We start from the raw sequence: 27,063 nt of genomic DNA, 5'->3' as shown, positions 1-27,063 counted from the left end.
AGCTACATTTTCCAGCTTTTCCAGTGCTGATTTGCACCTCAGATTTACTTGGGCGGTGTTTGATCAGACCTTTACTGCAATAATCCCTGAAATTCATCTCAGCTTGGCTTCAAAGGCAGAAATGCTACAGGCTATTCTGCTGATTTAAACTGCATCAGAGAGCCTGTATCCGAGAGGCAACACCAGCGTGGAATCTACAAGGACACAATTAAAGGCTTCATTTTAAATGCTTAAGAATAACGAGGCAAAGACTAGTTACTTTCATCTGTAATTCCCCTTAATTGAAGAGATTGGAAGCACAAGCTGATTCCCCACATCATACTCAGGTACAGTAATTTATCTTTGTTTGTTAACTAAGGCTACGTTCACACTGCAGGTCTTAATGCTCAATTCTGATTTTTTGATCAAATCAGATTTTTTTGTCTGCTCGTTCACACTACAAATAAAATGCGACGGCAAACGCGCTCTAGTGTGAACGCTCAAAGTGGCCCGCATGCGCAAAAGAAAATGTCACACAACGTGCTCTGTTTAGACCCAGACCAAACAATATTGTTTGACAGATGGCCTTAATATAAAGACTTCGGACTTTACGTTTCCCAATTTTTGCTTTAAGTTATTTTGTTATTTACATAATAATTTAAATAACCTAATAATGATCCTTATTGCTGTTTTAGAGGAGCGGTGCTTCAAAGGATAGTTTCAGATTTCTGTCAGAATCTGCAGATTATACAGTACAAATAAAATGTTCACGTTTCTTCCGTGAAACTTCCCAACAGTTTCACTGACATCTACACCGGATGGCCAGGAAGCGATCGCGATGTTTTCTCGGGCGCTTCTCCGGCGCTGACAATTGGCGTCTGTCTTGTGTCAGTGACGTAAAAGACGGATTTAATGCAGCATGACCGTTCAAACAGCAGTCGCTTTCTGAAACATCAGATATGTATCGGATTCAGTACCACATACGAAAGTGACCCAGATCGGATTTGAAAATATCGGATTTGTGCCGTTCACACTGTCATACCATGATCGGATATTGGTCACATGGGGTCAAAAAAATCTGATTTGATGCGCTTTCGCCTGCAGAGTGAACGTAGCCAAAGAGGCAACAGTGTTCTGATGAGAAAGTAAATAAATAAAATAGAAACATCAGGAATACAACATAAAATATAAAGTTATTTATGACTTGATTGAGAAAATAATTGAAAACATGTAATATTTGCAGTTTAAAGGCCTATAATGCTCTGTGATTTGGTTCAGGCTCAGGCAGGGACAGCCATGTGTGTCACTCTTATGTTACAGTAAAATTTGAGCGTCCACTCTGAGTCAAAGCACGACAGAGACTGTGATGTAGAAGTTCACCCAACAAGGAAAAGACAGTCCTCTGTGATTTTAAATTGGTGTAAAGTAGTGTTTTATTAGCAGCACTGTTGTGCTGTTACACGTCTTTCTGTGAACTATGTGAATTTAAAAAAAAAATCATTGTTACATAAGATAATTACCTTAGTTACAGTCTTGGTTACAGTGCCTTAAAGTAAGAAGCTGTCTAACAGTCCAAGCAGCTCTATCATTACATAAAGAAATTAAACAAACTGTCACATCTGAGCATGTGGGGAAAAGTGATAATGTCCATTTAAGCTTATAAATGTGAATGATGACAAAATCATGCAGCTCAGGACACAAAATTAATTTGGGTTCTAATCTAATCAGACAAAAATAAAAATATTTCGAAATACAAATTTGTGCAAATATATAAACTAAAAAGAATCCACATTGTTAAAAAACCATCCAACTTAGCCTGGCTCTGTCATAAAGTCATTCAGTGAACCTTAGTGATAGCCATCATCGACAAATAGAGAAAACTTGGAACAGTGGTGAACCTCCCCAAGAGTGCCCGGCCAACCAACATTACTCCATGAGCATATCAGCTACATATCGGGGGGCAGAAAAGAACACAGACCAATATCTTAAGCACTGCAGGCCTCACTTGCCTCAGTTAAGGTCAGGATTCCTGATTCAACAATGGCAAAAACACCATCTATGGGAGAGATTCAAGGAGAAAACCAATGCCGACCAAAAAGAACACAAACACTCGCCTCGCGTTTGCCAACAAACATCCTGATGATCCACAACACATTTGCAAAAATATTCTGTGGACTGACAAGACAAAAGTTGAACTTTATGGAAGGTTTAATAGCTTCCTCCCTCTAATAAATTAAATAATCATTTATAAGCTTATAAATAATTTGATCAATTTGAAACATTTAAGTGTGACAAATATGTAAAAAACAAAAAAACAAAGTAGGAAATTAGCAAGGGGGCAAACAGGACTATATACCACATGATTTCAACACTTCTGAATTTTTAAAATTCATCTCAACAAAGATAACAAGGATGTATTACCTTGAATCATCACCTAATGCCAATGTCGCGCCAAAATACGAAAGTTAAGACTTAAAAATGGGGAGATGTGACATCACATGCTGTGAACCAGTATCAGTAAAGTCAGGGTTGATCAAAGTCAGCAGGGTTTGTATGGTCCTCATAATAATCCTCATTGTAATCCATCCAGTTACTGATAGGGTATCAGTGAATAAAAAAATTGCCTTAAAAAATTAAGGCAACAATTTCCACTCAGCTTTTTAAGTTTAGTAAATTTTGCATATTATTAAGTAAATTCAGCAATTTTTACGTTTGGCTAACTCAACTTGTTTAACAAACCAACATGATTTACCTTGACCTCCAAAAGCATAATTAAGTTTATGCAACCTAATATTAATTTAAAATTTCTGGTAAAATTAAGTTGAGAAATGACATTAGTTGAGTTACACCAACTAACTTTTTTACATACATCCTACTCTCAATTATCCGTGCCAATTAGTTTAGGTTTCCATAGTAACTTTTCTAAAATCACACAAAGCCATTTCACTTATTCCAATTGATTATTTTATTACAAAACATTTTTAAAGTAATACACTTCTGTGTCAATACAACATAAATGAAACATTACAGCAGCCCTTTAATTATAAATGACTAAGCAAAAAGTCTTCATGTACATTAACCCTTTAAAGCCGTACTTACATCTTATGCCATCAGCTTGTCCTAGGTCACAGTTTCCTTCCACATATCGCTTTGCAAAAACTGCATAAAAAGGCTTGCAGCAACACAAACATAATATTCCAGAAACACGCTTTGCCGATCCGATCAGCTATTTGTAGCTCTTCCTACGTTGGAATAGACGTCAGCGCCCGAAACCGGAAGTGACGTCATTTTCGCGGAAATGTAGTTGTTTTACCATCAGGGCCTCATGAGCCTATACTGGTGTTTTTAAAAGTTATCTTTGACTTTATGACTTTCTGTGTCGTTTCTGGGATGCTTAGGACTCATATTGCACTGCTGGAAATAGTTTATTTTGATGCATATGCTGCGTTTTTGCAAATTTGCATTATAATATTTATTTTCGTTTTTCCTGCAGTATATAAAAATTGGTGTATTTCAAAAATAAAACTATGAAGACACTCAAAATAAATTTCTTGTGGTAGGAAACTATTTTGTGCAACCTTTTTGTATTTACAGTTTTGAGGGATACGCCTCTTAAATTTCTCTAACTAGAAATATATGTTAAAAAAGCAAAAACAATTTTCAATTTTTTTGTAGTTTATTGCACTTTTTTGCAAGTTATGTAATTACTATGCACTTAATGCATACATATTATTAAAATCTGGGTTATAATAGTTGTATTGATGTATAGCAACTTGAAATGCTCCCAAAAATGACACTACAACATGTAAAAATATAATATAAGTTTATAAGACTTTGTTCTATGGTAGGTCTTAAAGGGTTAACATTAACTTAAATTGGTATCAACTTGTTCAGCTTGTTGCAGAATCAAGGAAATGACAAAAGATTTTAATGTTCAACAATGGAACAATCCAAAGCTAAGATTATATGTATTACAAACTTTTCTCAAAACTACACTCATCTAGGACTGCATACAAAAACATAAGAGGCACATCGGTCCAATTCACATTTGTTTCACGACAGAAGTTTGCACTTAAGAGACACTACCCGTGGACTGGCTTTAAGCCCATCAAGTTCCAGAAATACCTTCTGGAATACCTCCAGAGTGTTCTTTACTTGTTTTGGGTAGCTCAGATTGAGAGCGTATATAAGCCCCATCATTAAGGCACATGCTCTGGGCACATCAAGGTCTTCCAGGACTGCTGTTCCTTCAATCACAATTTTAGCGAACTCTGGGAGAGACACTGCTGCACGTCTGGTGACTACAATGTTTACCACTTCTTCTGGGAACTGTTGTTCACCATCCTGGCAAGTAGGTAGTTTAAATAGAAACATGTCAGCATTTTATGTGCTATTTAAAAATAAAACAAAAGAATGCGAGATTCACCTACCAGCTGTTCTCTGAAGACATCCTCTTCCTTCTCTTTCAGATACACCTTCAGGCAACGGATTGCAACCTCTCTCTTCATTTCCACCGAACTCTGGAGAATAAAAAAAGCAAAACAAAACTTAAACTTACAGTTTATTAGGTGAAAAGTCAAAACCGTTACATTTATGTGACTTGCGTTGTGCCACATATTGATTTTAAATATGTTTTAAAAAGACTTAAAGATTTAATCTTTGTAACTTCAATTTAAACTGTTACACACTGGCCTGCTTTAAATGCCCACTTTGCTAGCAGTAGGATGAGGTGAGTAAAAGTAAATGTAACCTAAATTTCATCAACAGCACAATTGTGCTTTTGATGAATAGGACCTGAAGCAGAGGAAGAAATGAATTGTAACTGTAACAACTAATTCATCAATACACCTTCGAGGTACATTATATAAACTTTCCAGTTTTAGTAGGTGGGCTAAATGTTTCTCAATTAAATTAGGCAATTCACCAATTTCTTCATCCTCTGCATTTGCTGCATCTTCACACAATGGATTTTCATTATGTTCCTCAAGAGGATCATCTCCTGCAGTCAAACGACTGACACACCTCTGTATCAGCTCAGGCTTGAAGTCATCCAATGAGTGAGGAGCGTGTTTTCGGTTCCTATGAGAAGCACATGTTCAACACGTTTCATGAACATTTAAATGAGCAGTAACAATCCCAGTACAGGCAAGGCATAAACAGTCCACCGTGGCTATGTCTAAGCCTGCAATGCTTTCAGAGCTCATTCCTTCTTGATGTTTCAAATTTGCAAATTTTGCAAGTCCAATGCATTTTGAAATTTACTGCAACCTTTCGTAATGCAAAGAATTATTGAAGCTTTTGAGTTAACAAGCTATTTTAAGTATAAAACCTTCTCTAAAACACTACAATGGAACACTGAAAAGATGAATTACAAAGACTGAACAAAACTGAATTTTATAATTTACATTCACAGACTGCAGTTTAAACTTGTAATAAGGTGTCAAATCCAAACGTGTAAGAGAAATTTCTTGTAAACTATTTAAATACCACCGTGGAAGTTTGTTGAAACTCATTTTTACGTGTTACACAAACTTAATATTTTCTGTTGTTGATTGATGACAAAAGCATTTTATTTAATATACTCAAACATTTAAGTTAAGGAGCTGTTTTTTAATTTTTGTTTTGCACTGACTTTTAACATTGATTAGTCAAATTACTGAAAGTGTACATGTAGACAACTTACTTTTTTTTTTTTAGCAGAAAAATGCTTTTTTGTTAAGTTCTACCAACAAAAACAACAAATATTTTTTAGAGTGTACCAATGGCCAAATGCTTTGCAGCAAACTAACGTTGACCTCTGGTGCATTTTTTTCTCTCAGCAAGCATAAACTGATTGTTGTTTCAGAGGCTCAAGGAGCAGCGGCCCCATCTCATCCTCTGTAAAGTGATTACTCTCATTCACAAACATCCATCCCTGCGCAAACACTCTGGGAAAGCAGGTCAGTGGGGGCCCTTTTTACCTGGGATAAACTCAATCTCATGTCAGAGTATCCAATTATACAGCCTTGCCAGCCTCTTTCAGAACGAGGTCACCTTAACTCCTATCTCTTCCTCATCGAGTTGAGATTGAAAGAGGGGATTTGATTGGATGATAGCAGCCGAAGCAGAAGGTGGTGGCGGTGGGGTATATTGGTAAATTATCATCAACATATCCCGTCTATCTTTTTTAGAAGGATATGCTTAGGGGAAGGTAAGGCCAAGGGAGTAAAGCCAGCTGGAGTGTGAAGCAAAATGGAGCAGTCAGGTGGTCAGTCGAGGGGTGAGTCAGCAGATGTCTTATCGCTTTTCAGCCTGTTTTGTGCAGTTGAGGGTTTGCTTGCTGGAAGGTTTGTGTGAATAAAGATAATACGTAAAGGCTTCAAACGTGTTGTAAAAGTAGTTAAAAAAAATTATTATTTTCATTTGATTTTTATAATAAACAAATTTTAATTTGAAGCACTAAATGCATAGAAAGTGTAACACTTGCAGTCAGAAGATGATCTGTGGCAGTGTCTCATAAAGGATCAAAGTGTTGCGTTTTTAAAGTTACGATTTAGTATGACGATGCTCTTTATCCTCATAACCATTTCTCATCTTCAGCTTAACCTCCTGACTACCAGCAATGCAAATTTGTCCTCTGTAGAGCACCTTTCTAAACCTGAATATCTCCCATGCACTGCATACTACAGAATTGCCTCCTTTTGGTATCTACAGAGGACATTTAGGGCTTTCCAATGATACCAAATGTGAAGGGGTGGAGCTTTGGGAACTTTAGTTTTTTCATTAAGGAACATGGTGGCCATCGCTGCAAGCACATTTTATGGGAAGAAGAAAAGTAAGTGCATAAAACTTCTTATTGAGCAATTTTTAGCTATAAATGTTGTTAACATATTTTAAATAAGTCTCTTAATAACACATTAAAACATAGTATGCTTAATTCTAACTTCATTTTAGTATAGTATTGAAGTGTTTAAAAAATGTCCTCCATAGTGGACATTTGTAGTCATTTCTACGGAGCCCCGCAGGGGACATGGGAGAAAAAAAAATTAAGACGGACTTTTGCGAGATCTTGCAAAAGTTTTGCGAGATCTCGCAAAACTAACTCGGGATCTCGCAAAACAAACTCAGGATCTCACAAAAGTTTTGCGAGATTTTGCAAAACAAACTCGGGATCTCACAAAAGTTTTGCGAGATTTCGCAAAACAAACTCAGGATCTCACAAAAGTTTTGCGAGATCTCGCAAACGTTTTTGCCGCATTCTTCGGACGCTGGCTCGAAGCCGACCGGGAGGTCGAGGCACGATATGCCGGGAAAGCGGTGTTCCTCCCGGCTGTAGTAGGTCTCGACCTCCCGATAGCTCGAGAGGAGGTCTCGACCTCCCGTTAGCTTCAAGCTAATGGGAAGAATGCGGCTAAAACTTTTGCGAGATCTCGCAAAAGTTTTGCGAGATCCCGAGTTTGTTTTGCAAGATCTCGCAAAAGTTTTGCGAGATCCCGAGTTTGTTTTGCGAGATCTCGCAAAAGTTTTGTGAGATCCCGAGTTAGTTTTGCGAGATCTCGCAAAAGTTTTGCGAGATCCCGAGTTAGTTTTGCGAGATCTCGCAAAAGTCCGTCTTAATTTTTTTTTTCTCCCATGTCCCCTGCGGGGCTCCGTACATTTCCTCCATGTTGTTCTGTTTTTTTAAATGACCAGAAAAGGAGTCCTTTTTAGAAGCAGAAAGAAATTTATTGCAGTTTGATGAGGGAAACCCAGATCTCGAGTTGTCTGATGGAGAAGATCATAGAGAATAAGCCCTTGAAGAAGAAAGAAGGAGGAGCATCAGGGATGGTACTCAGACCTGAACTTGCTGTCATTAAGTGGTTGGACAGTTGTCAAGGCATCCTCTGCCTATGGCAATCAACCTCAGGAGAGACGCACAAGATAGTCTAAGAAAAACAAAAGGTTTGTCCATGTGCCAAGTCCACTGGCAATTGCTGAGTACACTACCAACATAGGTGACGTGGACCTTGTTGCCGAATGTTGAGTTTCTACAGGATGGTCTCTCGCACTCAGAAATTGACAGTATGTGCAGTTTTCTAATTTTGATCTGGCAATCACCAACTCGTGGCTTCAGTATAGCAGTGACTTGCAGTTTTGGGGGAAGAAACCACTACAGTTCCTTGAGTTCAAACTTCTCCTTGGTGAAGAGTTGAAGCAAATATTTGCCATCAAAGTTCATTTTTACATGTTTGGCCTTCCAATGCTCTCTCCACTGGCTCCCAGTTGCTTTTAGGATTGATTTTAAATTTTACTGCTGGTTTTTAAGGTTCTTAACGGTACTGCACCTCCTTACCTGGCAGAGCTTCTTAGCATTTACCGCCCCAGGAGATCTTTGAGGTCAGCAGACCTGATGCTTTTAGATGTTCCCAGGTACAGATTAAAGACTAGGGGAGAGAGGGCTTTTGCTGTGGCTGCACCCAGACTGTGGAACAGTTTACCTCCTCACATCAGATTCTCCACAAGCCTAGGAACTTTTAAAACTGCTCTTAAAACTCACCTCTTCTCATTGGCTTTTAGCAAGGTTTAACTTACTGTATTAACTGATTGTTTTATCAGTGAGGTGTTTTATGTACTTGTGTTTTATTGTATTTTATATTTGTATTTTATTGTACAACACTTTGGTCAGCCTTGGTTGTTTTTAAATGTGCTTTATAAATAAACTTGACTTGACTTGACTTGACATGGATGTCATGGGGATTTGGGGCTTTTAAGGATTTCTTTGAATTGTTCTTTTTGCAGGCTGGAACGATTTCACAGCATACATATTAAATGACTTTAAAAAACAAGAATTGGGTGCATGAGTTTGAATTTATCTTGGATTTTCTCTATTTATACATTTAACTGTACACAGAGGGTTAAATGTATAAACACAGGGTTAGTCACACCATCAGATAATTTTGATAGCCATCAACAAGCTTCATCTGTCCGTCCATCCATCCATTCATCCAGCCATCCAGTCAGCAGCCTAAGCAGAGAAGCTCAGACCTCCCACTCCCTGACCACCAGTGTTGGGAAGGTTACTTTTAAAATGTATTCCATTACAGAATACAGAATACATGCCCCAAAATGTATTCTGTAACGTATTCCGTTACGTTACTCAATGAGAGTAACGTATTCTGAATACTTTGGATTACTTAATATATTATCATGCTGTTTACAACTACGTGAATGTACTATTGCTGTGATTTATTACTGTTACTGAAGGTCCGCGGCTCCGAACCGTAGTAAAGTGACCTCTGGCTAATACGGTGGGTTCTGTGTCGGGCTCGTAGCCGAAAAATAGCTTTACTTTGTTGTCTGGGTCAACTTTGCTAGCGAGAGACAGAGAGAGGCGTTGAAAGGCTGCTCCAACGGAACTTATTGTTTTTGGAGGAAAACACGAACATGTATATATGTATAGTCGAGTCTTAATAGCTTACTTACAACTGGGCTCCTCAGGCACTCTTCTTGGCTGCAGTGGTTATTATTATATTTACATGCTTCCAGCTCCCGTTTTTGCTCGATGACAGCTCGTACTTTTCCTTTTTCTCCCTCCCTCGCTCACAGACACATAACGGGTATGGCAGTCCATTCTCCCTGCAGCACGGACTACACTGCCTATGATGCTACATTCTTTAGAGCTATACTTGTAGCATTCTGCCTATTAGCTTAGCACAACAACAACAAAAGGCGCTCTCTCACCCAGGAAACACGCAGAGAGAGCGTCACCCTGTAACCATGGCAACCGTAACGCTGCCGCCTGGAACAACAGAACGTAACTGTCAAACAAAACCCAAACAGGCCTGACCCGCGACAACATGAAACAGGGAAGTACCGCCGTGTAATCCATTTATTTCAACAAAGTAACTGTATTCTAAATACCACCTTTTTAAACGGTAACTGTAACGGAATACAGTTACTCATATTTTGTATTTTAAATACGTAACGGCGGTACATGTATTCTGTTACTCCCCAACACTGCTGACCACCTCCTTGAACTTGTCTGAGGGACAATCATGGTGTTCCCATTCCAAAACCAGTTCTCATATGTGTTTCGGATCATTGTCCTGTTGGAATACCCGACTGTGTTCAAGTTTCAACCAGCCGGCACCACTGAGTGGAAAACAGCCTCAGAGCATAATGCTACCACCACTCCCCGTGACAGCTGGTGTCAAGAGATTTATTCTAAAGACACTTCTTCAGCTAAGAATCTAAAGGTAGAAACACACAGACGCTGCAGCTTTTACTTAAACTCACTGAAAAGCCTTCAGTTATTCCAAAATGCTGCAGCAAGAGTCCTGACAGGGACTAGAAAGAGAGAGCATATTTCTCCTGTTTTGGCTTCCCTTCATTGGCTTCCTGTTAAATCCAGAATTGAATTCAAAATCCTGCTCCTCACATACAAGGTCTTAAATAATCAGGCCCCATCTTATCTTAATGACCTTGTAGTACCATATTACCCTATTAGAGCACTTCGCTCTCGCTCTGCAGGCCTACTTGTTGTTCCTAGAGTATTTAAAAGTAGAATGGGAGGGAGAGCCTTCAGTTTTCAGGCCCCTCTTCTGTGGAACCAGCTTCCAGTTTGGATTCAGGAGACAGACACTATCTCTACTTTCAAGATTAGGCTTCAAACTTTCCTTTTTGCTAAAGCATATAGTTAGGGCTGGACCAGGTGACCCTGAATCCTCCCTTAGTTATGCTGCAATAGACGTAGGCTGCCGGGGGATTCCCATGATGCATTGAGTTTTTCCTTTCCAGTCACCTTTCTCACTCACTATGTGTTAACAGACCTCTCTGTATTGAATCATATCTGTTATTAACCTCTGTCTCTCTTCCACAGCATGTCTTTATCCTGTCTTCCTTCTCTCACCCCAACCGGTCGCAGCAGATGGCCCCGTCCCTCCCTGAGCCTGGTTCTGCTGGAGGTTTCTTCCTGTTAAAAGGGAGTTTTTTCTTCCCACTGTCGCCAAAGTGCTTGCTCATAGGGGGTCATATGATTGTTGGGCTTTTCTCTGTATCTATGAAGCGCCTTGAGGCGACATTTGTTGTGATTTGGCGCTATATAAATAAAATTGAATTGAATTGAACTTGCAAGGGCGATCACAGAACGCTCACACCTGAGTGGTGGCCCTGTGACGTGCGCCCTGTTACCGCTCTGGTCTTTATTTATATACAAAAGTAATACAATAGTGAGTAGACAGAGGAATGTTGGTGCGTATGTAGAAGGGAGTGAAGATAAGAGTGGTTCAGGTGTGTGTGTGTGTGTTGTGGGATACAGAAGGACGCAGCCCCTCTTCTTGTTAGTGAGAGCAGATAAAAGTGTCCAGCTCTCCTCTTGCTGGCAGGAGTGAAACTGCTTGTTCAGCTGTTATCGCTGTGAGAAAGAATTTATAAAACACAAACAAGTCTTGTAGTGGACAACAGTCTAAGTCATCAAAAGGTCAACATGCATTTTCTATCATATGCAAACTTACATCATTAAAAGCTTATACTGACTACTAAATACAATTTTCCATTGACAGCTGGTTAAACGCTCTTAACCAACACAGACCATTTTCAGTCCCAGCAGCTTCTCTGGGCAGGTCAGCGGCTACACGCAGACTCTCATCAGTAACATCAAACTATGTGATAAGAATCTTATTTTTGACCAGCACTGTATTATTTTATTATCATTATATTTAATTCAGCTGCTTTTGTGTAACAACATTTGGGATACATGTATATATATTTTATATTTTAAATGTAATTCTTGAATTTTGAATTTCTCAAAGGTCATTCAATGTTGTTTCTTTCATCTTAAGCAATGTTTAAAAGTCAGCTTTTGAAGCATTGCAAACTTTCATTTTCAGCCAGTAACTTGAACTGTTAGCACACACTTTTTTATACTGTATTGATCATTATAACCCACTTTTCACATCAGTGTCTCAGTCCTCACTGGCTCCAGCTAGTTCAGAACACAGTTGTCATGCATAGACCCAAAGAGGTCTCGGTGAAGCTTAAAACAGCGCAAATAATGTATAAAGTAAATAAATAGCTTCCAAAAGAAATCTGTAAATTGTTCAAAGAAAGAGAAGGTGGGTATAACTTAAGAGGGAATTTAAAAATACAAAGTGCTAGAACAACTTTAAGAACGATGTCTATCTCAATTGCAGGAGTTAAATTATGGAACAGTCTAACAGAAGAAATAAAAGACAGTAAAAACATAAAACAGTTTAAAGTAAAATATAAAAACCTAATTTTAAATAAGTATAAGAATGAAGAAAACGGGGTTAACCCAGGACGGTAATGTTGCTGGTAATGGTGTTGTGGTTCTTTTTGGGTTTTTTTGTTTTGGTTTGTTTGTTTTTCCATAACTTGTGTATCTGCAAATATACACATTCTGTATTTTTCATATGAAAGAAACTATACTGTGGTGGGGCTTGCTAATTTCTTGTTTTTGATTTATGTATGTTTTGTTTTGTTTTACTTTTGTTTCATATGTTGTTTGTTTAATTTAAGACTAAAAAATTTTTTAAATGAATAAGAGGTAAAACTTGAGGGGGTAGGGACCAGGGTTTTAATAGTTTTGCAATTTTCATTAGTTTTTATTTTTATTTAGTTTTGACTTCAGATTTTCAATTTTATATCAGTTTTAATTAGTTTTTACCAGTTGTTTGCTAGTTTAGTTTATTTTTTATTTTTTTTGAAAATCCTTAGTTTCAGTTTAGTTTTGATTAGTTTCAGTTATAGTTTTAGTTGTGTTTGCAATAATTAAGTGTAACAAAATCCCAGTTTCATCATATCAGTCATTCTCTTCTGCTCATCCTTGGGTATGTTGCTATTCCAGCTACCATACTGCACCCTGGACAGGTCGCCTGTCTGTCGCAGGGCTAACACGCAGAGACAGACAACTCACATTCCCACCTATGGGTTCTTTAAATTAATAAATAAATAAAGGCAGATGAACAACCATTGATACCAGGCAACTATAAAATGTATATCTTGGCCCCAATGAGACTATTAACTCTCGCAGCACCGGGTGTTCGTAATTTTGGTTCAAGTGAATTGATAAACTTTTTGAAGGTAATTGACTCACACAGTTGTGTAGATATCCCCGTCCTGTTGTCTCGGGATGCATCACGCTGCCTTGCCTGGGGTTAGCTTCTGTTTTCTGGGGATGAGGGTTGAGTGTGCTCCCTTACCTTCTCAAGGTAAGCTAGGTTAGCCTTCTTGTGTGAGCTTTTCAAGTGCACTTTAAGGTTTGTGGGATTTTTTTCCCTTTAGAAATGTCCCTCATAATTTGTCTCTTTCCACTACAAGACACTTGCTTTATCCAAAACACAGTCATATTCGAAGTAATCCCAAATTGGACTCTGGCTCTTTCTTCCGACTTTTCCTGACATGATTCTGCGCGTGGACGGAGCAGCGACACAGACGACTCGACTAACGTGCTGCCACCTGCTGGCATAATGAGACACAGCAAGAAAAAAATCTGTAAACTAAACTTCATTTTCACCCTTGACTATTGTATGACACGCACACATCAACGAAAACTAAACACATTTTTGCTATAAATTCAGTTAATTTTAGTTAGTTTTGTGAACACTCATTATAGTTTTAGTTAGTTTTCCTTTTTTGTTTTTATTTTTATTTCCGTTAACGAAAATGTTTTTTCACTTCTAGTTTTCGTTAACGATAATAACCTTGGTAGGGACAAATTAGTAAATACTTCTGCCTATTCCTTTTCAAACGAATAATGAAATGATATTTTGTAATGATTGTGAAGGCACATGTTTAAAATGTTTGAAATAAATATGAACTGAACTGAAGATTACACTCATACATACAACTGATAGCTGTTTAAAAAAAGGTTTATTTGTAAAGGTGGAATGAGTAATCAGAGAGCCAGTATTTGACTCTAGAGGGAGTATTCACAGCTGGAGTTTCTGCTGAACAGGAGAGCAGATGTTAACAGTGGGCAACTGGTATCATCTTGCATATTAATATGATTCTGATGCCTTACTTGCTGTTTTCTTGAATAGGTGATTCAGAGGGGCAGCAGGCAGGCAGACAGGGGGAATTCCAGTCAGGAAATAAGAGATTCAATAGAGAGCAGGCAGGCAGGTGAGCTGCAGGTAAGTCCTTGGTTTTGTAGTTGCAGCGGCTGTTTGGCTCAAACTGGCTGTGCTCATTAAACTTCTTGAAGTTATGCAGGTCAGTGAACTTGGAAGCGTAACACAGGCTTCGGGCAGACAACTGGAGAGCAAATGAGAGCAGAGAATTACTGGATGAAACATATGAGCGCTGGAAAGTTAAATAAAAAAAAGGAGGCCTATTTACCACCGTGATGGTGGAGTGTAGCAGCACCAGCTGGTTTTTAAATATCATGAGTTGATTAGTCAATGAACTACAGGTGTGGGAGGAAAAAACACAGGAAAAGACAATTCCACCTGCAGGCTGACCTGTGAGGAAGCAGTGGCCCACATCTTCACCTGAGAGCAGCAAGTAACAAGATGGAAGAAAGCATGAGAGAGAAGACGGGGAAGAAAAAAAACAAAACAAGCCTGCCTGCACCTAAACTGGTGCTGCACGTCACTGCTGTTCTGAATGATTATTTTAAAGTCTTTGAGCCTTAAAACAGCTGCTTTTGTGATTTGGTGCTTCATAAATTAAACTGAATTAAGTTCTAAGGTTTTATTAATCTGTTTTATTAATTTTATTATTATCTGATCGGTGTATTCTGACTGTTCCATGCTCTTCTTTTAAATCCAGAGACTTCCTCGGCTCATCAGTTTGACTGAATCTATGGTTTAAAACAAACCACAGCTGGTTTTCTATTGTTTTTGGCTTCCCTGCATCTGGATCTGTACGCCTCTTTGGAACTGTGTGCTGCACAGGTTAAGCTTTTATTATACAGTTATTATTAACTCACCCATCTAATGGGGGAGTGCATTAGTCACAGCTCAGCCACACATGTCAGTAAGTGCTCTGTTTTCAAGGCTGTTTAGCTCCTTTGTGAACGTTGTTATGAGAAAACTACGGCTCCGCCGCTGATAACAACATGAATGTGCACACACTACCACAGCTTAGATCATAAAACAAGGAGCACCAGTGATTCACACAAGGTCAGCCTCGGCCCGCGGGCCTTGCTAACTGTAAATCACTCTTGATACCAGCAGCAGCCAAATGCTTAATATGTAAATGTCCTCATCACGGTGGCTGAACCTGGTGCCAAGCTCGCGGGGTGCTATCAGCCGAGGAAGCCCTGCGGTGGTTGGCAGGGAGCAGATGGGGGACGGAGCAGATCCCTCTGATGAGAGAAGTTCACTGATTACACTAATTTAACAGGATGAGCTTCATTTCAGTTTGCTGGATTTGTGGATGTCATACAAGCCCCTCTTTTCTTTTCTTTTTTCTCTGGCTTTGCCTGTTGTGCTGCTGACTTTCATGCTCTTTGATGTTACCAGCAGAACTTGAAATATGAGAGTCTCTGAGTGTATGGATATCTATTTCTGCCCTCATGGGAACAATCTGCAAAAATGTACACCTCAGGACTAATTATTTTTTATCTTTGAGGGCCAAAAACCTACACGTGTATCCGATCAGGGTCAAAGTGGAGCCAATTTTCAGCCCAGAAGTCCACTTTTAATATAAACGAAGCCACAAATATAGTACGCAATCTACATAAAACAGTGTGGTAATATGCTGCATCTACTTTTAAATGAGCCCATTAGACCCATTAGACCTTGCTACATGTCCCATATTCCATCATTTAATATTTATGAACAAACACGTGATGGGGGAAGGGTGAGAAAAAGTGTAATGAGGAATGAAATCATGAAAAATAATTGATGAATATAAATACCATTTTGGAGATAGCTAGTGTATTTATCCAGAGAGAAAAGCTGAAAAATGGAAAATATGTTTTAAAATAATGGCTGGATTTTTATTGGTCGTCACCTGAGCAGGTGTAAAACTAAGATATTAAGTTAAAACAATTACCACAATAAAAGCTTCCAAAATATGTAAACAACAATAAAAAATGAGCACCAAAACTGCACACTGAATAAAAGAAGCATAAATATTAAAAGAATCCAACAGCATTAATAATAATTTAAGATGTTTTCATCTGTGAGATCATTTTGGGAGGGGAATGGCTTGAAGTTCTTAATTGAAAAGGATAATTTAAGTGGAGCACCCTACTGCAAATAACAGCACAGACTCATCACAGTCAAATGCACTGAAGGTCATTAATGTTAATGTGCACTGATGAGACGATACAGTTGTGTCAATAATCTGCTGGGAAAATACATCATTTTTGTAGTTTAAGTCAAATGATCAAGGTGTGATTGAAACAAATACTTCCAGCTTAAACTTAAGAAGTTTTACTGTCATTTTATAAAGGAGGTAAAATCAAAATTAAACTTTGAGAGCAAAAAGTCGGCAAATCAAAAATCTGGTAAATTCTTAAGAAGAAGGAATGCACTGATCTGCTCAGCAACACCAAAAGACCTGATAGACCAAAGAAGACAGCAAAAGTGCATGACGAAAAGGCGGCAGCTCTTGTGCAGGTGAGTATTTATTTACAGGGGTGGGTACAAACAGCAATGGTGGGTGAACATGAAACTGGAAAACCTAAACTGGGTAAAACTAACAAAACAAACCAGAAACGAAGATGCGGGGAGACCGAGGGGAAACAACACAGACGAACCAGCAACGACTAAGACAGAAGACACGACTTAAAAACACTCAGAGAACACAGGGAGATTACACACAGGTGGGAGTGATTAACGTGACGAGACTGGGGAGGCGAACTGAAAACACTCACATAAGACGCAGACCTTCACAATAAAACAGGAACTTACACATGCAAGGACACAGACTAAGAAACGCGGACTTGATACAGGAACACACGGGCAGAACAGAGTAAACACTAAACAGGAAGAACAGAACCAACAATCACACTAGTGGAAAACACAAAACGCTGGGTCAAAAGGACCCAGGACCACGACAACATCTACAATCAAGAGATGCCTTCATGAATAGAAACACACTCAACAACAGAAAGGTCAGATTAGACTTCATCAGAACACAGCGAGAAGAGCTGGCACATAAATAAATAACAATATTTGAACAGATGAAACTGATGAACTTGATCCAGAACAATGGGAAGAGAAAAGCATGGAGAAGTTGAGAAACAGCTCATGATATGATGAATTCTGCATCATCTGTCAGACATGACATTACAGCATGTGCATATATGGCTGCCAGTGGGTTATTAGTGATAAACAGATTGCTGGGGTTTATTAAAAACTGCTGATAGAAGTAGAAGAAAGAACTGTGAAGTGTATAGCGGTATACTCTCTGCTCAGACTCACAGAAAAGCTGCAAAACTGATTCTACAGTGCTTCACGTCACCAAAGGATAATGGTCGAAAACAAACTGCAGAAAAGTCTTTTAAATTAGACAAATGAGATATTTTTCAATGGTCGAGTCATTCAACTGATCTCAGCCTAATGAAGAAGGTTTTCAGTTACTGAAGACAAAAGTAAATGGTAAATGGTCTGTATTTGTAAAGCGCTTTACTGGGTCCTAAGGACCCCAAAGCGCTTTACACAATCATCCACCCATTCACACACTGGTGATGGCAGCTACATTGTAGCCACAGCCACCCTGGTGCGCACTGACAGAGGCGAGGCTGCCGGACACTGGTGCCACCGGACCCTCTGACCACCACCAGTAGGCAACGGGTAAAGTGTCTTGCCCAAGGACACAACGACCGAGACTGTCGGAGCCGGGGCTCGAACCGGCAACCTTCCGATTACAAGACGAACGCCCAACTCTTGAGCCACGATCGCCCCTAACAACCAGCAGCTGCAGTAAAGGCCTAGAAGACAATCTGAAGGGAGGAAAGTCAGTATTTTGTTTTGTTCACGGGCTCCAGATTCCAGGCAGTCATTGACTTGCAAATCATTTTCATCCAAGCATTAAAAACAATCGTTATATTTAAAATTATGCCAGCTTTTCAAATTACATTTGAGCCTCTGAAAATGAGAGACTGTGTGCAGAAGTGGCTGAAATTCCTAAACACTGAAAGTCTGCACTTCAGTCACATGTTGATTGTTTGATTTAAAATCCAACAGTGATGTACCGAAGCAATACTAGAAAATCTGTCAACAAAGATTCTTTTTTTTTACAAAGTCTTAAAATCAGAGTTATAAGTGGATGCCAATGCAAGTGGCAATGTGCTGCACTAAATATCTCAGTCATGTTTTCTACCACTTCTACGTTTTTAGAATTGAGTTAATTGAGTTAATTGGGTTAATTGGGTTAATTGGGTTATTTGACTAATAATACGACTTGCTGTGTGGTGCAGATGATCCAAGATATCTGATGAGCCAAGAAAACAACATTATGGTGGCTTGAAAATGCAGCTACATCCACCTTTTATAGAGTCCGCCATTAAATCCAGATGTTCTTTCCAGCAGAAAGCCAATTTCCCAAATATAAAAATGTTACTTTACTTTTAAAGAATGGGATCTGTGAAGTATTATACTCGGTTTGCTGTGGAAATCATTTCTAGGCTGCTAAACTATCAGAGTGGAAATGATTGTACATTGGCATTCAAAAATGCTGCTTCTGTCTCCTCGTCCTTCGTTCCCAGACTTTCCATCTGAACGCCTCGCAGCTTGTGACTCTGAACAAACTTCTTTGGACGGGCAAAGAGAGCAGCTGACGAACTGGTTGTCCTGGGAACGCCACGTGCATGCTCACTTTCCACTCGACATACATTACACTTCCACTTGACATGTACATTACATTACAAGAGACACACGGCGGGGAGGGGGGAGACAAGGACCAGGAGTTACTTTTCTGAGGATGTGGCTTGTCACAGCACATCACAGAGACAGCCGAGCTGCGAGTACAATAGGCAATTAGAAGCTCCCATGGAAGCAGAGGAGACATGATGTAGCTAATAAGGGAAAATAGAGGAAGGACTGGGTGTAGAAGAGGAGGGGGTGGTTGTTGTTGTTTGGATGTTGCATCCTTTGAAGAGTTTGATCCCGCCAGGAGGAGATTCACCTTAATTTACTTGCAGGAAACATCGGGAGCTTGAAGGGTTTGCGTTTGGGAAGTACACAGCAGCCACGCGCTCTGCTGTGATATCGCAAATTTCTCACAAACACGGCATCAGCCTGCATGCTTCCCTAAATTACTCCATTTATAGCCTGAAGTGGCAGCAGGTGTTTGATTCTTTGTGGTGTAAAAGTCGACAGGAGCGGTGAAAATCTCCGCCGAAGCTTTCCGCCTTTCATCTCAGCCGCCGTCCCGTTTAGAGATGGCAGCAGCTGACCTAATTTTCCAGGAATGTGGATGCTCTGTTTTTAAGCCCATCGATACCCTTTCAATTGGCTGGATGCACGCTGACATATCTGTGTTGTCACATTTGTACCTTGCTGTGGGAAACGCCTTATCCATCATGCAACAGCACTGGGGAGAGGTCTGACCCGCTTCCAAATTCATTTTGCAGGCGTACAAACATAAAGAGCTGCAACAGTTCAACAAGCACAGGTCCTCTGGAAGAACTGAAAGTAATTTATTTTATTGAAGTAAGCCTGACCAGAGAGCCAGATTGACGTAGATAAAATAAGTGACGTACCATATATTGAACAGCCAAACAGAAACAGAAACATGACGCACAAAGTTTTGAAATGTGTTAAAATCCATAAACTCTGGTAGACATGATCAATTAGATTAATAGGAGATGGCAGTCATGCACTGGGGCTGGAAACAGAAGAAGTTAAAGTTTTCTTCTTCAAACTTTTCCTGCATCTCCCTCTGTGGAGATCTCTGAGCTGCTACACTGATGTGTGTCACAGCGTGGGAACAGCAGGCCAAACATGGTAAATGGCCTGTATTTGTATAGCGCTTTTACTAGTCCCCCCAAGGGACCCCAAAGCGCTTTACACACCCAGTCATCCACCCATTCACTCTCACATTCACACACTGGTGGAGGCAGCTACAGTTGTAGCCACAGCTGCCCTGGGGCAGACTGACAGAAGCGAGGCTGCCATATCGCGCCATCGGCCCTTCTGGCCATCACCAGTAGGCGGTAGGTGAAGTGTCTTGCCCAAGGACACAACGACCGAGACTGTCCGAGCCGGGGCTCGAACCGGCAACCTTCCGATTACAAGGCGAACTCCCAACTCTTGAACCACGATCGCCCCATGCACAAAAACAGCCAATCAAGAACAACCAGACTGGCTGGTATTTCTACTGTTTGTTATCTTAATGCTGAACTGTTTGCATTTCTCAAAGCTTAGTCAGTTTGTCAGTTGTCATCGCATAAACTGCGAATGCACTGTGCAACTTTGTGCTCCAAATTCTCAGCATTGCTCTGGGCTTTTAGTGATGCTGGTGACTTCACCAATGCACACTCCGTCTTTCACCACAATCCAGATGGAGTAGTGCAGATTGTGATCGATCTGCAGTTTCTTCAAAACCTAGTGGAGCTTTTACTCTGAAGTTAGAAGTATTTACCTATTTGCATTGTTACCAAACAACAATTAGTCAAAGACACAGTTTGACATCTTTACGGTAACAAAGACAGTTAAGGCCTTTTCACACCGAGTGATTTTGCGACAAAATTAGACGAAATTCAGATGCAAGCTTGTCGTGTATCATCCACAAACACATCAAAAATGTGCTGTTTTTTCAAAAACTTTGTCGTTAAAAAACTGAATTTCAAAATTTGTAATTGATAACTGTTAGAGTCAAATTGCTCAATGTTGCCATTACTGTACTTCAATAAGTCTTAGTTCAAACTATGTGATCAAAGACATTCCTTTGTTTCTGACCCCCTCCCCAGCCTGTTGAACGGTGAGGCGAGCTGTAGTGTAACTGTAGGCACATCTTATGTGAGGGTTCTGCTTTCTTATTTATTTAGATGCGCTCACCTGTGCTTGTGTATGGTGAGACCGTTAGAGGGGTTAAGCAGGGTGGGGGATATGACCCTTTTGTGATCAGCAGGAAGTCACACAAATGCGCAGACCCAACAATAACAAACAGTGATGAGCTGGTCACCGTGTTTCTAAACAGTAACTGAGATTCTGGCTTCATCCAGTTCTCACGAGACGTCAGCAGCAGGGAGAATTTCACGGTTTCATCCAGGAGTTGAAGCTGTATCACGATCGCTTTCATGCATATTTCAGGATGTCAGAGGGGCAGCTTGAGCTCTTGTCTGCAGAGTTGGGACCACATCTGAGGACTCAGAGAAACTGATTGACCCGAAGCAGCGTCCAGCTGTGTGTCTGAAATAAAATAGTATTTTTTCACTATTTCCATATCGTTGTACATTCAGTACTGATGTGTGTTTTGATCTACGAGCATGCTTGTTGCCAGATCCAGTGGTCTGATTGGTCCGATTGCATGCAAAAAATAGGAAAAACGCAAAAAACAAATCAAGCTAGGTTTGAAAGATCAAAATGCCACAAATTTGTCCTGCAAAATGATGCGATCGGTGTTAACAGTGAATACTTTTAATGCATAATATATTTGCACATTTTACACATCCGGTGTTTAAAGCTCTTTAGTCTGAAAATGTTTTGGAAACACAGTAAAAAAAAAAATTTTAAACGAAGATGAGCATAAATTCTGTGTAATTAACATTCAAGACTGTTACTCTGTCATAAGTGGTCTCCATCCCTCCAGTTGCTAAGTTTAAGTTATTTATGTTGGACCCCTCCTGGGGTAAAAGAGAGAAAATATAGAACAACAGCACAGGAAGTAAACACACTCACACACAAATAAATAAATCTATAAACAAACTCTCCACATCCAAATATAAATATAAGTTCATTTGAAAATGTTACGTGTGCTGTATTGTAATATCTTTCGCACATATACAGGCAGATATTTCTGTCTTTGCTACTTAAAATCGTCCAAAAGCTTTCTCAATCTACAGAGTGCACAATACCTGCCACGTCCAATACCACGAAACCATCGAAACCTCATAAATTAACACCAAAAAGAAACATCTAGACTTCACAGGAACACCTGGTTAAATATTCTATCATTTATACGGAAGCTGTTGTTAAAAATCACAGATTTCTAACTTTGCCTCAGGATATCACATCTCCTCATCTCAGCTGCAGCTTTTCTGTACCTGCCATTCACTGCACATAAATAAGTCAATCATGCATAATCAAGTATTTGTTTTAGCTTTGCCATCAATTTAAAAACACTCGTCTCCTGGTTATTCTTCAAGCATCTAGACTTAGGGAAGGGGCATCATTGTGATTTTGAATCCACCGGTTGGCTGGGTGCCGTTTGTGTGGAGTTTGCATGTTCTTCTGGTGTGTTAAGAGTGGGCGAGAACAACCCACAGAATTAAAAATATAACCTTAAAGCACAGGAGGGGAAAAAACATGGGGATGATAAACAGACAGGTGACTTTATATATCCAGACACAATGAGGAGAAACAGCTGAAACTAATAAGGGGTAACAAGAGCAGGAAAGCAAGACACAGGCTGTATCCCAATTCAGGGTCTGCAGCCTTAAAGTACACAGCCTTAATGGTCCACAAGGGCCGCGTACTTAAAGACCGCTAAGGCCGGAAGTGCGAGGCTTGTGAAATGGGACGGTCTAGCCTCCGTCGCGCTGCCCAGGTTGCCTAGCAACCATGATACTAACAGCTGGAAACGTTTCATACAGCTTTGTTTGACAGAAATGAAGAAGAAAATCTTTTGTTCATTTGTTTGTTTGTTTCTACATGAGCTTTGATCATTCTCTGTAAGATTAAGCTCAGCTATTGAACGGCGTATATTTTAAAGTAAAGGCTTTAAAACCAAGTTAGTACAAACGTCACTAATGTCACATAACTTTGCCGACATGTGGCCAACAGTAATGTTTTAATGTTCTTCGTTATTAAACATTTGCACATAAATAAGTGACATCATATTCAGTACTTACTTAAAGTTTACTCTTTGGGCACCCCTCATCTGCCGTTTTTTTCGGCAAAATTATCCACACCCACCACCGTGCTATGCATTCTGGGATATGTTGGGCCATGAAGTCTACACCGCCACAGCCTTAAAATTCAGGGAAATGAAGGACGCATTTGAGGGCCGCATTTCGAGCAGCCTTCGAATTGGGACAGCCTTTGGCGCGCCACTGTGACGTAATCGGCCTTAAAATGCAACCTTTAAGGCTGCAGACCCTGAATTGGGATACAGCCTAAATATAGGACAAAAGAAACAAAGACTATCAAAATAAAACAGAAAGTAACTAAACAGGGAAGCATCTAAGAGAGACAGGAGGGAAAACCTGAGGCAACAATAACTAGAACTAAGAATCTAACATTATAAGACCAATAGTTAAACTAAGGATCGAACAGAGAATATTAATATTTAATATAGTAAATTTTAAAATTTCAAAGTTTAAAAAAGTAAAAAAGAGAACAAACAAAAACAAACCCAGTCTGCGTCTCAGAAGAAGGTACTTTGGCTTCCTCCCACAGCTTGTTACGTTAATTGATTATTGTAAAGTGGCTGTAGAGCAGGAAAAAATGCATGGAAGAAAATATGAAAGGATCATGTATTCCTGTTGCCATTCACCAGAAGAAAATCATCTTTGTCTTGCCTCAAAGTTGCAATTACTTTAACCAGGTCAAAGAGTTATTTTGACTATTGATGCTGTGAATACTGTGGTGCTGTAGAGTGGCTGTATGTGAAGAACGCTGAGGGAAGTTAAAAAAGAAAAAGCAAACCTTTCATAGCTCTTATAAAAGAAATATATATACTATATAACAATACAAATAAGTTGTGTGGCTTTTCTCTTTTATTGAGTTCTCACTCTGGTAATTAAGATGTTACCGTTGTCCATTATTATTGTTATGTGTGTGTATCTATAACTATGGCCTGTATAAAGTTTAGTTCGTAATTTAGTTTTTTTGATACCAACCTCGCTGATGTATCTTGGTTTTCCACTTTTATCTTTTCGTTTATTTGTTGGAAATAAACAAATCCATCTGAATGGCAGTCTAAAAGAAGCAGGAAAAGCTCGAAGAACGAGAGGTACACAAACAGAAATTAGAGACAGCAGCAGCAATGAACACAACACAGACAATAACAAAAGAGGGAACAGAACAAAAGCAGCCGGTAAAACCACAACGAGAAACGAGAGACAGAAGCAAAAGCAACAGAGGTGGTCGCTGACATTTATCAGCTATAATTGGTTTTAAGACTTAAAGGCAAAAAAGCAGATCTAACACAGTTGATGATGTTGATGTGAGTCAGACACAGCGATAAAACCAACCAACATAATATAATGTGGAACACTTATGCACAATAATTTGACTACTATAGCACCTAAGCAAATGCTAACAATAGGTGTGTTTCCGCTGAACAAATAGTCTGAGCAGAAGAGCAGAATAGCAGAATGCTTTCTATCTCCTCCTACACTGATGCTACACCTTTTGTCAGCAATAACGCAGCAGCTTCCCCATCAACAATGAACACTGACAGTCTGCCCAGGCACCCTGCAAAATGTATAGACTTAGACTGTAAAGACTGTAAAGAATTATTTGACCCGTCCTTAAGTTTTTGGTATTCATGGACAGTGTTGGGAAGGTTACTTTTAAAATGTATCCCATTACAGAATACAGAATACATGCCCCAAAATGTATTCTGTAACGTATTCTGTTACGTTACTCAATGAGAGTAACGTATTCTGAATACTTTGGATTACTTAATATATTATCATGCTGTTTACAACTACATGAATGTACTATTGCTGTGATTTATTACTGTTACTGAAGGTCCGCGGCTCCGAACCGTAGTAAAGGGACCTCTGGCTAATACGGCGGGTTCTGCTCGTAGCCGAAAACTAGCTTTACTTTGTTGTCTGGGTCAACTTTGCTAGTGAGAGACAGAGAGAGGCGTTGAAAGGCTGCTCCAACGGAACTTATTGTTTCAGAGGAAAACACGAACACGGTGTACAGTCGAGTCTTAATAGCTTACTTACAACTGGGCTCGTCAGGCACTCTTCTTGGATGCAGTGGTTATTATTATATTTACATGCTTCCAGCTCCCGTTTTTGCTCGATGACAGCTCGTACTTTTCCTTTTTCTCCCTCCCTCGCTCACAGACACATAACGTGTATGGCAGTCCATTCTCCCTGCAGCACGGACTACGCTGCCTATGATGCTACATTCTTTAGAGCTATACCTGTAGCATTCTGCCTATTAGCTTAGCACAACAACAACAGGCGCTCTCTCACCCAGGAAACACGTAGAGAGAGAACGTCACCCTGTAACCATGGCAACCGTAACGCTGCCTCCTGGAACAACAGAACGTAGCTGTCAAACAAAACACAAACAGTCCTGACCCGCCACAATATGAAACAGGGAAGTACCGCCGTGTAATTCATTTATTTCAACAAAGTAACTGTATTCTAAATACCACCTTTTTAAACGGTAACTGTAACGGAATACAGTTACTCATATTTTGTATTTTAAATACGTAACGGCGGTACATGTATTCCGTTACTCCCCAACACTGTACATGGATGATGGCTAAGAAACACTGGGAGACACAAAATGCACATTTGAATGGAGGAAACAGGAAGAAGCTGAGAATTCAAGCTTTTGAAGCCCGATAAATAAGACAGTTACAATCCTGCTGACACAGATGATGCTGATGATTTGTGTAGCATTATGAGTCCTCAGGAGAGGCTCTTGATGAGGCTGCAGCACTTCAGCACTGGAAAGGATATTCAGAGAAGCCCTGATGGTTGGAGAAATGTTCACAATAGATAATAATTCTTAAGATAAATACCGAATTGATCCTGCCCTGCTCTATCCAACCTTAATTACCACACCAGATTGCTAGTTCTGGACAATTTAGCAGCAGCTTCGATAACACACAATTGCAATATTATTGCTCTTTCCATCAATATTGGAAGGGTTCAGCAGGAATCCCAGCCATCTGATTTTTTCTGCACATCCAAGAAGGAAATGTCAGATATTTCGAGCTATGCAAGGTGCAGCTGTTCTTATCTTATAGTGGCGAGGTCCCCAAAAAAGAGCTGTGTAGGGTGACCAGATGTCCCTCCTTATGTAGGACTGCACAATATTTTTAGCCCTTGTCCTCCTGGCCCACATATTAAGACAATGCCCCACATTTTGATTGTCTCTGCTTTTCTAAAGTCAATACTGTAGGACAAGACAGTTTTCTAAGATCTGGCTTAAAAAGAAATCCAGTTGCAAAAAAGAGGAAATTTCCAATGTGTGTGTGAAACAGGTTGAAGGTAATTATTATTATCTGAGTAATTATTTCCTGCTCAAAATGACAAGTGCAAGAATAATAAATATCAGCTGAAATACCAATACACAGCAGTTTGGGCTCTACTGATTCGGACTGAACTACAGTCAGGGTATAGTGTGGTATGACCTACAGTCCCAAATCCAAAATGATTCAATTTCAGATGATGCAGAGAAAAGCGTTCACAAAGAAGTGGCAGAATCCAGACGATGTTTAACACTGATGTAATGCTTTCAGAGAGAGGAGGAGCCATACCAGAGGCAGGGAGAGTAAAATCCAAATATTTATTCCAGGCTTAAGAGCAGATAAAAGATACAGAATGACTGGAAACCAGAGGATTGCGCTGTAAAGCAGAATTTTGGGTTAACTTTTAGGATGAACTGTTACAATGATGGTTCACTTACTGGTGTAAGTTATGCCACAGATCTGGTTCAGAGCAGGTTGTTTTTGAGATAAGAAATGTGCAAGGACAAACCAACCGCCTACTGGCCTATTAATACTCTGGAAAATAGCATCACGAGGCCTGGAAGATGCTCAGATATCAGTGTGTTGACAATAAGAGGCTCTTTGTCTTTCTCTAATGAGCATCAGTAACAAATATGATTCTTAGATGAATCTGTTTTCTTGTCTCATATCAAAGTTGCATGTAGTCCCACATGGTCAGGCTCCTGCCTTTAGCAAACATGCTGAGGGCCTCTTAACTGCTCCTATAAAACCAAAGGTGATCCCAGGCTTTTAGGTTGTGGCTGCTAAACTTTGGAAGCGTCAGTCCGTCAGGTAGGCTAA

General features: G+C 39.7%; 1 protein-coding gene across 1 annotated transcript in view; it reads right to left on the bottom strand.

Moving 5' to 3' along the window:
- Nucleotides 1-3,831: 3,831 nt before the first annotated feature.
- LOC148101495 (uncharacterized) overlaps nt 3,832-27,063 on the bottom strand; it is a 38,132-nt gene continuing 14,900 nt past the window's right edge. Inside the window, exons 2-6 of the mRNA XM_087845516.1 lie at nt 24,980-25,091; nt 13,979-14,211; nt 4,839-5,058; nt 4,410-4,499; nt 3,832-4,323 (exon numbers count right to left, since the gene is read on the bottom strand). Coding sequence (XP_087701642.1) covers nt 4,033-4,323; nt 4,410-4,499; nt 4,839-5,058; nt 13,979-14,211; nt 24,980-25,091 — 946 coding nt within the window. The 3' untranslated portion in view covers nt 3,832-4,032. The remainder of the gene's footprint in view (nt 4,324-4,409; nt 4,500-4,838; nt 5,059-13,978; nt 14,212-24,979; nt 25,092-27,063) is intronic.

This window comes from Neolamprologus brichardi, chromosome 9 (assembly GCF_056152115.1).
Source record: "Neolamprologus brichardi isolate AB-2024 chromosome 9, ASM5615211v1, whole genome shotgun sequence".
NCBI lineage: Eukaryota > Metazoa > Chordata > Actinopteri > Cichliformes > Cichlidae > Neolamprologus > Neolamprologus brichardi.
Note: the sequence above shows the minus strand (reverse complement) of the source record. Positions and strands in the feature narration are given on the sequence as shown.